This window comes from Lolium rigidum, chromosome 7 (genome assembly GCF_022539505.1).
Source record: "Lolium rigidum isolate FL_2022 chromosome 7, APGP_CSIRO_Lrig_0.1, whole genome shotgun sequence".
Classification (NCBI taxonomy): Eukaryota; Viridiplantae; Streptophyta; class Magnoliopsida; order Poales; family Poaceae; genus Lolium; species Lolium rigidum.
This window is the reverse complement of record NC_061514.1, coordinates 37208208-37219781: the sequence shown is the minus strand read 5'-3', so window position 1 is coordinate 37219781 and position 11574 is coordinate 37208208. Positions and strand designations below refer to the sequence as shown.

General features: G+C 43.1%; 2 protein-coding genes across 2 annotated transcripts; both read left to right on the top strand.

The window, feature by feature from the left end:
• The first annotated feature begins 509 nt into the window (after nt 1–509).
• LOC124671195 lies at nt 510–3147 on the top strand. The gene is made up of 3 exons (XM_047207604.1): nt 510–972; nt 1079–1296; nt 2522–3147. The coding sequence occupies exons 1-3, from the start codon at nt 510–512 to the stop codon at nt 3134–3136; spliced, it is 1296 nt and encodes a 431-aa protein (XP_047063560.1). The 3' UTR covers nt 3137–3147.
• A 2415-nt stretch (nt 3148–5562) lies between these two features.
• LOC124671194 (histone-lysine N-methyltransferase SETD1A-like) lies at nt 5563–11558 on the top strand (the record flags this gene model as incomplete). The annotated part of the gene is given in 11 exon segments (XM_047207603.1): nt 5563–5877; nt 6392–6434; nt 7000–7224; nt 7308–7400; nt 8188–8522; nt 8605–8748; nt 8840–9034; nt 10108–10182; nt 10297–10363; nt 10434–10646; nt 10811–11558. Coding segments are annotated over 11 exon segments (2453 nt in total), but the record flags the coding sequence as incomplete, so codon positions are not given.
• Between the last annotated feature and the right edge of the window lie 16 nt (nt 11559–11574).

The following is an 11574-nucleotide window of genomic DNA, read 5'->3' as shown; positions in this document are numbered from 1 at the left end:
AGTCAAAGTGGCTCCGGCAGAGCACGCAAGGAGTCCTGGCTCTAGTGCGTCGTGAAGTCAACTGTCAGTAATTTTTTCCAGCTAGCTCTAGCTTTTTGTTTTCTTTTTGAGAACTAGCTCTAGCTTTTTTTCAGGGGAGAGAACTAGCTCTACCTTTATTTTTTTGAGAACTAGAAGTAGCTTTTTTTTAGGGGAGAACTAGAACTATCTCTTTTTTTTGAGATAAGAAATAGATCTGTAGCTGAGTGCTTGAGCGAACGAAAGCATAGCATGTTAATTGGGCTGGCCCAATAGTGTTCCCACTTAGGCACGGCCGCCGGACCGACGCCAAATAGGTGGAGTACCTGGACCCGACCCGGAGTAGCCGTGTTCTCTCTCGCCATATAGTGCGGGCATCCCCTCTGTGCTCTGTCTACTACCCGAACCAAACAAATCGATCTAGGTTTCCCTCCCTCCCTCTTCTCCTGGTACGGAAACAAACAATCGCTCGCGAGAAGAGAAGAGAAGAGATGGATCACTTGGTTGATCTTCTCAGCGGGGAGCTGCAGGCGCATATGGCCGTGGGAGCTGATGAGGGGCGGCAGATGGATGCGGCGGAGAAAAGACCTGCGGTACAAGGCGGCGATTCCAAAGAGGAGAAGTTGTGGGGCAAGCAGCTGAAATGCGCAGAAGAAAATCAGCCAGAGCAACAACGAAATCAGCAGCACAAGCAAAACAAGAAACACAATCATCGCAAAAGCAGAATGGCTCTCAGGAAAATCGCATTGGACAAGGCGAAGAAGAGCAGCAATGTGGAGAAACCGCCAACTGAGGACAAGGCAGCAGCCTACTTGGCAAAATGGGCAAAGGAGAGGGAGTCTGAACCTGAATCAGAATCCCGCACCGACTGGCACGCTTACCAAGCTCGGCTCTGTCGGGATCGCTGGAATGAATCCTTCGATGCTCGCTACTATGGAACCTACGAGACCATAAGTAAATCCCTTCGCTCTTCTTAGTTACTCTGTTAATTTGCTCACGCTACCACGAATGTTTAACCTTAAAAATCTCTTACATGACTACTCTTACAATGTTGTTGCAGCTTCTATCCCCCCCATGCGCTTCACCGACTATGTGGATGCCTCTGCTGGCCCGCGTGAGACTCTGCAGGTTTTCTCTGTCAGAGTCGTGGGAGTAAAGGAGGGCGTTGAGTGGCCGCTGCATGTATATGGCAAGCTTGCGGTCCGGGACACGGTTGACCATCACCGTAATATTATCTTTGATCGCCCAAGAGATAACTTTCAAACCGTCACCCAGCAGGTTCGCTCATATCTATATCTACTTCTATGGATACTAGTATTGGTTTTCCTGTCTCTGTTAATGTAATACAAATAACACCAGTACAATATTGGTTTAATGAAAATTTAGGAGGATGACCAAGCAGATAGACTAGTTCATTGACAAAATTATTCTAGCAAAAGCACACCATGTTTTGGACATTTCCACGAGTACTTGAGCCTTTTTTTCCCTCTCCACTGCAACGTGTCAAATGTGTTGCCTTGACCCTAGCAGGACACCAGATTGCTATACCCAGGAAGTTCATATAGTATTTTTCATATTTATCCAGTCCCTTGCAGCACACATCTTGCCTTAATCTTGGGCAGAACCCCTTGTTGCTATGTCTGAGAACTTTATATAATATTCACCATCACTTCACTTTTGGGAGCATAAGTTATTCTTCTGTACTTCCAATCCAAATTTAGGGGATGACCAAGCAGACAAACTAGTTAATTGAAGAAATTTTTCTAGCAAAGCACACAATATTTTGGGCCATTCTTTGAGTCGGGTTTTTTTCTCCACTACAATTTATCAAATGTGTTGCCTTGAAACCTAGCAGAACACAATATTGCTATGCCCATGGACATCATATAGTATTTTTCATACTTATCTAGTCCTTTGCAGCACACATCTTGCCTTAATATTGGGCAGAACCCCGTCAGACTAGTTAATTGAAGAAATTATTCTAGCAAAGCACACTTTGGATCATTCCAGGAGTATTTGATTCTTTTTTTCTCCACTAGAACGTGTCAAATGTGTTGCCTTGAAACCTAGCAGAACACCATATTGCTATGTGTCCAGGAACATCATATACGAGTAGTGTTTTTCATACTTATCCAGTCCTTTGCAGCACATATCTTGCCTTAATATTGGGAAGAACCCCTTGTTGCTATGTCCGGGAACTTGATATAATATACATCGTCACTTTCTTCGGCTTCATCAAGATAGATTGAATAAACATGCCTTTTTCATTCATATTGATGCAGAGATATAAGTTTGTGCAAATATTTATTTGTATAATATTCACCCTAACTCTATTTTTGGCAAATTTCATGACGAGTGCATGCTCGACATATTAACTATTTTTTGCACGTCCCTTGGTATGAGCTATAGTCTGCATCATTTATGTACTGTACTTAATTCATTGGCATCGATCGACTGTATTAGTATAGCTACTAATCATATATATATGGCGTGTGGTGTGCAGGATCCATATTTAACTCTGACCGGTCCTTGCCGTGCTGCTGTCTTGTCGGTGCACCATTCATACATTGAGGCTGAGCTGAAAATCAAGGGAAATTCTAATGATTCTTCTGATGATAAAGATTTCAGCTACCTAGCTACTGGGTACATACAGACCGCCTCGTTTGAATCGTTCGTCGAGAAGCGTGTTCTGTCTAGCAGGCTTAGCACACTGGAGTTAACGGCCGGGCACATTGTCAACTCTGTTGAAGCTACAATCTTTGTGCTGGTCAGTAGTGGGAAATGGCCATCTGGCCATGGAGGTGCATTTACGGTCAGTACCGGTAGCATGGGCGCCATGGAAATAGTGCTGCTTACTTTTGGAGATGATGGATTGCCTCTTGAGGGTGGTGGGAATATAAGGCTCTCTCGCCGCGTTGTCGGTGTTGAGGTTGATGGAACGCTCAATCTCTCGGTGAAGGCTTCGCCGCTGACTGCTAGTAGCACCGAGATTGTGTTGAGCGGTGAGAAGGTTGTCACACCCAAAGAAGCCGGCAAGAGCCATCTGAAGCTGAAGGTCGGCTCATGTGAGATGGAAGTAACAGTAGCATGGTCTCTCCTTTTGACGTACGACCACTGATCAGGATGATGATCATCTGGTACTTGCTTCTGACGACAGTCGAATAAGGAGTATAAGAAGTACAGAACTAGGCAAAACACCTTATTAGTGTCCAGTGAATGAACATAAGCAGTAGATGCATCAGATGGCAAGTCACCGGAGCCAGGTTTAGGCCAGCTTGCACATTCTCATAACACACAGCTACTGACAAACTTCAGAAATTTTCAGAAACTTCACAACAGCACATGTAAACAGAAAAACGCAAACACGAGACAGGCGTTTAACACAGAACATGCACGATTTCCTTTTCAGCGTAAGACTAGAGCTAGACTAGGAACTTCCCCTATCACGACATGAGACTAGAGCCAGACTAGCAAGAGCAGCAGCAGCCTGAGACAAAGGGAGGGACTACAAAAGCTACACCAACAGAACCGAAACCATCCATCATTAGGAGACACTAGCGAGGAGCAGCTACAACGACTTGCTAAAACCATAGGAAGGAAATAATTTGTAAAATTGCATACCAGGAACTTGTCAATTAGATCTCTTGGTTCATCTGAGAAGTACTAAGGAATTCAGAGATCCCTTGCTATAATTCTCTGGAAAATCAACCACTCACTGGCATCCTTATATGGTGATGAAGAGTCAACGTGCACCCCAATGCCCACAATTCATTTCTGCAACAGATACAAGTTGATCAGAAAATCCGTATCAATGTCATGCATTTTCCTGTAATATTTAACAGTTGTGTTGAATAGCCAGCGAGTAATTCATTTTGCACTTTCTGTAAAAACAGGAAATACGAGCAAATAAAACTATACACCAGACTGGAATATTTTTAGTCCTTAAACTAGATAACTTGAGTACAAAATTTGTGGATTATCACCAATAACTGAACAAGCACTGAAGCACATCTCGTATCGCATAAAAGAGTAAAGAAAGGGCCACAATTCAGTATAGCTGGAGTAATAGAGATGACAAGAAAACAAACTATAGATAAGAAAATTAAAATTTCTTTGAATGAGCTACTTGAACCAAAACCGTGACCTGATAAACCTGTTTATAAATGTCCTTCTAATGTTCCTTTTCCTAATGCTTCTAATGTTCAGGCGCAGGCCATGCGCTGTTTCCAAAGGCAGACCTCTGTTTCCAAAGGAAGACCTTACATTACCAGACTCCCAGAAATCTAATCCCAAGCAAACACAATAGTACTACCCGAGTTCAAAGGCTTGTGAGTGCAGAAGATAAGCTATGCGTCTGAATTACCATGCAAGCATCATACAAGAAAAATACATTCAAGAAACCTAGCTGAAGAGAGAAAATTCAGCCATAAGAAGATAACTCACTAGTTTAAATGTGTAAATGCATGTACAGACAAGACTACGGACACATGCACAAAATATACAATACCCAATGGTAAGAATACTCAACATAAAAACATGTACTTTGCTATTACCTGTCCTAATGTAAGTGTGTCACCCATCAGTTGTAGCTTTCCAGTAACACGATCTGCTTGGGCAACTGAAAGTCCTGCTGTGCACCTAATACTGAAAAATGATAGCAGTCAGTCTATAATAATGATATCACGTCATCCATCACCATGCAATAAGGATAATTACCTTGACAGCGGGTGAAATTATGAGCTGGCATGTTTTCGGTAGAAACAAGCAGCGATTAGGCGTCCCGTTGGCAGATCTCGGCTCCCTTCTTCTCGAATCAAGCACATTGGGCGGCATCCATGATGCTCAAGTCAGCGAGCATGAGGTTGTCCTCTGTGTGACACTTGGCTGCCACGTCAAACCTTTTGGCCTCGGCGTCAAAACTTTGCACCTATAGGCTTCTTTGGTGAGCAGGAGGTAGAAGGTAGCATGCAGAGGCCCCCTTCTCCAGGCGCTTATTCTCGTCCCGCTCGGCCATGGCGTTCTGAGAGGCGGCCATCATCTTCTACAACCTCTCGCTCAAGGCAACGGCTGACGCTTCGCGAACGAGGTCATCCTCAGCGTATTTGTGGCCCCTGGGACGAGATGGAATCGCATTCTGAACCGGGGCATCGTCTTCGTCATCGATGGGAACCGTAGGTGTGCCATTCCTTGTAGGCCATGTAGCCTATCTTCCACTTGGGCGTCTCCTTCAACCTGTTCCGACAATGGAGCATGTGGACCTTGCTCCATTTTACACTGAAATAGGGCACCTGCAAATGCACAATTTTAGATTTTGACAAGTATAAATGTATGGAATAGCGATGCTGGGCCCGAACCCTCTTCATTTATAATTGGGCTGACTTGATCTGCCAGGCCCAACTAGCCCGTCGCCAATCCGGGCTGTACACGGCAAAACAAATCCCACCAGACTTGGACCAACACGCACGCAGACGCAGCTCAGGCTCAGCCGGCCCCCTTCCTCTCCTCTCCTCTCCGCTCCGCCTGACCGACCGACCGACCGCCTCCATGGACGCGTACCACCACCAGCACCGCTTCGCCGGCTCCGGCGAAGCGCCGCCGCCGCAGCAGCCCGCTCCTCCGTCCCACTGGCACCCCGGGCCCGCGCCGCCGTACCACCCCTACCCTCCCCAGCACCACCAGTGGGGCCCCCCGCCCCCCGACCACCAGCACCAGCACCAGCAACACCCTCAGCCGCCGCCGTCGTACGCTTACCAGCCCCCTCCCCCGCCGATGCCTCCCGCGCCCGGGAACCCCTGGCCTCCTCACCACGCTGCGGCCCAGCCCCCGCCGCCGAGCTACCCACCTCCGCCGCCGGGACAGGTATGTTGTTGGCATTACCCACCCCACGTTTCTGGAACAGATGACTGATGACCAGTGAACCATTAGGAAGGAACATCTGCGGCTGATTGCTGTGTTAGAATTCGGAGCGTACGCCCCATCGTCGGTCCTAGGGTTTAGGGGAATCGTACTACTATAAACTTATTGTGGTGGTTTTGTGACCCCACTCGTTTTATCGAGGCTTGCGCTTGGTGTAGTCCGGTGTTGGTACCATGGTGGACGGAGGGTGGGTTATATAAGGGGCTTGTTTTGTCACATTGTCAGTGTGAGGAACTGTTTTGGCGAAGATGTGACCTATGGGGTTGGCTCTGTAATTTTTTGGGAAATCATTAATGGCTTAGACAAAACAGTTAAACATCTTGTCTCCTTCGCTTTGTACAGCTGGGCATTCGCAGCAATTTACCTGCGACTTCTTGTTTCATTTGCTTATTTGTTAGGTTCTTCCATTGCACATGAAGTTTTGTTACTTGACAACTGGACATTTCTTATTTTGCAGGCGTGGCCGAATCATTCATGGGCTCAAAACCATGGATACCCAGGTTTGTCAATATAATCCAAGACTATGTTATTTTATATATCTATATAATTTTCAGATAGAGAATATGGCAAGGTATTTCAAACTAGGCTCCATAGCTTGTGCTGGTAGTGATGTGGATCATTAATGATATGCGTGGGTATTGTGACGCAACATTTGCGTCAAAATTGAATAGGGATGTTTGTCAAATAACTGTGAAGTGCGCATGCCTTTGATGTTTTGAACTACATTTATTCAGTTATCCTGTGTGCCACCATTATTCGGGTTGGTTGGATGGTTTTACTACTCTATTTTTTTCTTGTCTGTTCCTGTTAATGATTGTGCCTTCCTACATATGCCTTTGCTTTTGATCTACTTGAGTACACAATCAGTCCTTCCCAAGCTGTGTCGTGATTACTGGTTTCTGATGTAGTTGTACTTTGTTAGTTAATCGACTTACAATGGAATTTTAGTTCTATACAATAGTATGCCAGCTTAAAGAAGCTCCCTGGGGCAGAAAAGTCCCTTGCAGTAATAAATTTGCTAGTTTCTTATGACGGTTAAATTTCTAAAAACAAATCAACTCGAAGGGCTTGCCAATGAGGATGATTGGGCCACAAAGGCGAAGGAATGGGCTGCTGCTAAATCTGTTGTTACAGAGAATCACCAGATTCAGCAGCATGCAATACCCCACCATTATGGTCAGAATGATCAGTATCAGCAACCAGCTGGTCATCCACCAATCCCTCAATCAAGTAGCGACCAGTTGCCATTTCAAATGACAGGTCAACAGAGGGAAACGAACTATTTGCAAGGTAACATGTCTTGTTGCTCTTGCTCAATATATTTTACAGATGGATATGTAAGTTTCAGAATGGATCTGAAGATGAAATTGCAGATAGAGGTCCCATGGCGCCACCACTGAAGAATTTTGGTCCATTTCCATCCACCTATGAGCAGGAGGTATCTTATAATTATTCTTCTGCTCCAGGTATGCCTTGCTTGGCAATTTAATTTGCTTGTGTGGCCTGAGTCATAATTAGGTCTATCCCTGATTCAGTTCAGTTGCAGAAAGACTGAAAAGTCTAAAGCATCACTGATTTTAGAGGCAGTGTGTTGGACTTTCTATCTCGTGATCTTGTAGCCACTTATGTAGTATTTCGAGGCAGTGTGTAGGATATATCTGTTTTTGCTGGTCTTAAATGAAGCAGGATAAGGCAGGTGCCAAACAAATTGGTGGTTGCATGCACCATGATGCTCGTGTTTCTTTTCCCAATGACTTATTATATCAAGTTTTCGGTGAATGCAGTGGTATAGCATACCTAGCTTTTCTAGGTTGCTCTTAATTCCTTGCAGCTCAAATTGGTAAACAAATGTATTTGATCCATCATCCATTAACATGTTGAATAGATGGAATATTGGAATATTGGTCTCCTGCAAACATTCATGCTGAAATCCTTAATTGGTGGTTGCATGCACCATGATGCTCGTGTTTCTTTTCCCAATGACTTATTATATCAAGTTTTCGGTGAATGCAGTGGTATAGCATGCGTAGCTTTTCTAGGTTGCTCTTAATTCCTTGCAGCTCAAATTGGTAAACAAATGTATTTGATCCATCATCCATTGACATGTTGAAGAGATGGAATATTTGTCTCCTGCAAACATTCATGCTGAAATCCTTAATTACTAGACGGGGGTTGTTTTACATTTGGTTGATTCTGATATGTATTCTGCTCAGGGTTTGATATTAAAAGATTGACTATGCCATGTAATAACAGGTAATGGGAATGCTATGCATCAATATCCAAGCCCACAAGCTCAGCCATCTCTAACTGCCCCATCAGTTCAAGATGGATTTCCTCGAGGGCCTCCTAGTGTGCCTGCTCATGGTGTACAGTCTTACAGGATGATGGCTGATCCCAGTGACCAACCTTTGGAGTTTGATAGCAGAAAAGCTCCTGATATGGCAGTGCATCAAACGATAAATATCAGTTCTACCGTTCCAGCAGCAATGTCTGAACATGGTACAGCTGCAATATCAACTCAATCATGGGGCCCATCTGCTTCACTTGGATTTTACCCTCAAGCTCCAGTACCACCACAAGCACCACAGGTTTATATATCTGTAGTTTATTACTCTGTAATAATCTCTCAAATCATCGATACAGTGGTGCTTATGTTTTATTCCGTTACAGATGGATCCTTCTTTGCATACTGGGCCACTCTTTGGAGCACTCTCTGGTTCAAACTATGTTCCACCTGCAGTATTTGGTGTTGGTAGTCTAACTGAAGCATTCCCCACAGATGCAAACCCTTTATTCGCTGAACGGTCAAAGAAAGTAGGTTTTTGTTGTGTCTGGCAATGCATTTCCCTTCCTAATCATCATATCCTTTAAACTCAACTGACTCTCGTGTTTGACTATGTACCAGCCTCCAGTACCTAACTGGCTCCGAGAAGAACTTCTAAAAAAAAAATCTACTCCAGTGAGTGCTTCAGTGCAACACTCGACAAATTCTGATTCAATGGAATCTGAAGATGCTGCAGAACCACCAAAAATAGCTAACGAAACTGATAGCAGAAGCATTGGTTCAGCTAAATCAATCGAAGATGATGAAGATGATGAGGTGCTCTTCTCCATTTATTATTACTCATTAGTGCAGTACCTATCATGCTATTAATCTGCTTTAATGTGATTCATTTGCATGCAAAATTCCTCCCTAATGATTTATTTCAGTACGCCTAGTACCATGTGCATGTTAGTAGTTCAAAGCTAAATTAGTAGCGCGACGACTTCAAATGCAGAATAATTATTGGTTCAACATCTGTAAATCAAAGTGACCTAGATTAATGGTTGGGCTGTTAGATTGAGTGGAGGTGCCTAGCGGCTTTGAGAAGCAAAACAATTCATCGTAAATATTTATTTGAGTTTTATAAGTTTAGTTATATAGTGATTTCTGAAGAACAAGTGGATCTCATAATGGTGAGAGAAATGGCACGCCATGTGGCAAGTCTTTCCTAGTTTGGTTTTGTCAGTGAATCAACCTGGATAGTTTTACTAGTCTTCGAGACTCGAGGCTCCTTGTCATACTGTATTAGCAAATCTGTTATTTCCTATAATTAATTTTCCAAAGCAGAGTGTATTTTTTTTTTCTGTCTGTAACTTGTTTGGTTCTTTTGGATCCGGTGGAAACATTAGACCTTGTGCTAGTTACTGAAAGCTATTCCCTCTGTTCTGATTTAGTATACATCCTAGACAAAAAATCAGACCAACTAGTACTGCATTTATTATTAGTACTACTTTAACCAATCCAAGCTACATTGAAAATAGTGCCTTCCAAAAGAGAGAGCAAGATTGCTTCGTTTTCTGTGTTTTTGCTGACTAAAAGCTAGAATGTCTATTGATATGGAACAAAAATTTGGTCTAGAATGTGGACGAAATCAGAACAGAGGGAGTATTGTGCTTGGAGCAACATCAATTAAAGGAAATCTAACTTTGGATAGTAATTGGATGTATCTAGAATTCTAGATGCTATTTAGTGTCTAGGGATGGAGGGAGTATTTTTCTCAGGGGATAAACAGAAAACATAGTTGAACAATGAGCTGATCTTTATTCTTCTTTTTTTTCCTTTCCAAATTCAACTTGGATATTAACATGCCCCTCTTTATAATTGACATACTGGACTTGAAACATTTGCAGGATGAAATCGAAAAGGCCCGGACAGCAGCAATCAACCATGAAATTAAGCGTGTGTTGACAGAAGTTCTTCTAAAGGTTATTTATTTGCATGGATGTTATTCAACTAGGTTTAATAGGCCATTTACTTCTAATCTAAGAAATACAACAATAATACCATTTTCTTACTTCTGTTCTCTTTGTCATTTCCAGGTTACGGATGATCTTTTTGATGAGATTGCGACGAAAGTTATGAATGAAGATGATTCATCAGATAAAAGTGAGTGAATTGTATTAAATTATAAAGTAAATAGATATCTTACATTACTGATAATTGCATCTGTTTTCAGTGAATGAGATCACTGGTTTCTCTAGCTCAAAGGATCCTGATCTGAGAGAATCAAAAGTCAAGACCACAGCTAAAGTTGTTGTTGCTGCTAAGTCAACCAGTGTTAGCTCTACTGATCATTCTGATGGTGCTGGGTTAAGCTCTCCTAAAGGTGCTCTTCTTGGTCTTGCTAGTTATGATTCAGATGATGAAGATGATGATGGTGAAGGTGATGGTAAGAGTTTAATTTCAAATTTATCATCTGAAATTGAAGTTGGTGCAGCTCATCCTGAAGAAAGTAAGTTCTTGACAAACACTCACAGGACATGGTTTCCCAGAATTTATTAAGTTTCTAAATTATGAATACTTTATTGACTTTGATGAACAATCACACTGTAGGCGAGAAAAAATTTGATGGTGAACAACCCACTGGCAATAGTGAAAGTATTGCTTCAGTCCAAAGTGTTTCAGGTGACAATCATAAATCCAGTGATGCAGGATCTCGAGGAAGGCCAAACGCAGAATCCGGAAAAGAGCGAAGCATTCATGACACACAGAATGGAGAAGCCACAACTTCTATTCAGCCGATGGGTGTGATTCATAAAACAAGTGAAAAGGCACATGGACACACGGAGATAGATTTGAAGAATGGAAAGCCGTCTTCCGGCCATCGTTCTGAAAACAATAATAATGTGGAGAGCACTCACAGGCGCTTAGAAAGGAACAGCCATGAGGAAGATTTTAAAAAAGAGGTGAAGGTTGGCAATGGAAAAGACTCTGAATCTTCTAGATCTGACAAGTTTGGTGATAGTGACAAACATGGCGTGCATGGAAGTATTGATAAAAAAGGTAGTTACAAAGAGGAAAAAGGCTCAGGCAGGTATACTAAACATGGATCGGATAGATGGGATGATGCCAAAGAATATCGGAAAGACGCCAGAGAGGGAAAGAAAGATGCCGCTGATAGAAGAGGAGAGAAAGGAAATGATGGGAATGACGATAGGTCAAGGCAAATTACAAGGAGCTCAGCTAGCCACAGCAGTAGAAGGTCACGATCACCAAGTGGGAGAAGTCGTACTAGGAATGAGAGTTCTTCATATGTTCGAGGGAGTGTTTCCAGTGACGAGCCTTCTGATAATGCGAAAAGGTAATGCTGTTACTCT

Excerpts from the sequence above, each read along its gene's own strand:
- LOC124671195 (XM_047207604.1), top strand. The coding sequence starts at position 510 with ATGGATCACTTGGTTGATCTTCTCAGCGGGGAGCTGCAGGCGCATATG. Across the intron at positions 973-1,078 it reads TGGAACCTACGAGACCATAA|CTTCTATCCCCCCCATGCGC; the intron begins GTAAATCCCTTC and ends ATGTTGTTGCAG. Across the intron at positions 1,297-2,521 it reads TTCAAACCGTCACCCAGCAG|GATCCATATTTAACTCTGAC; the intron begins GTTCGCTCATAT and ends TGTGGTGTGCAG.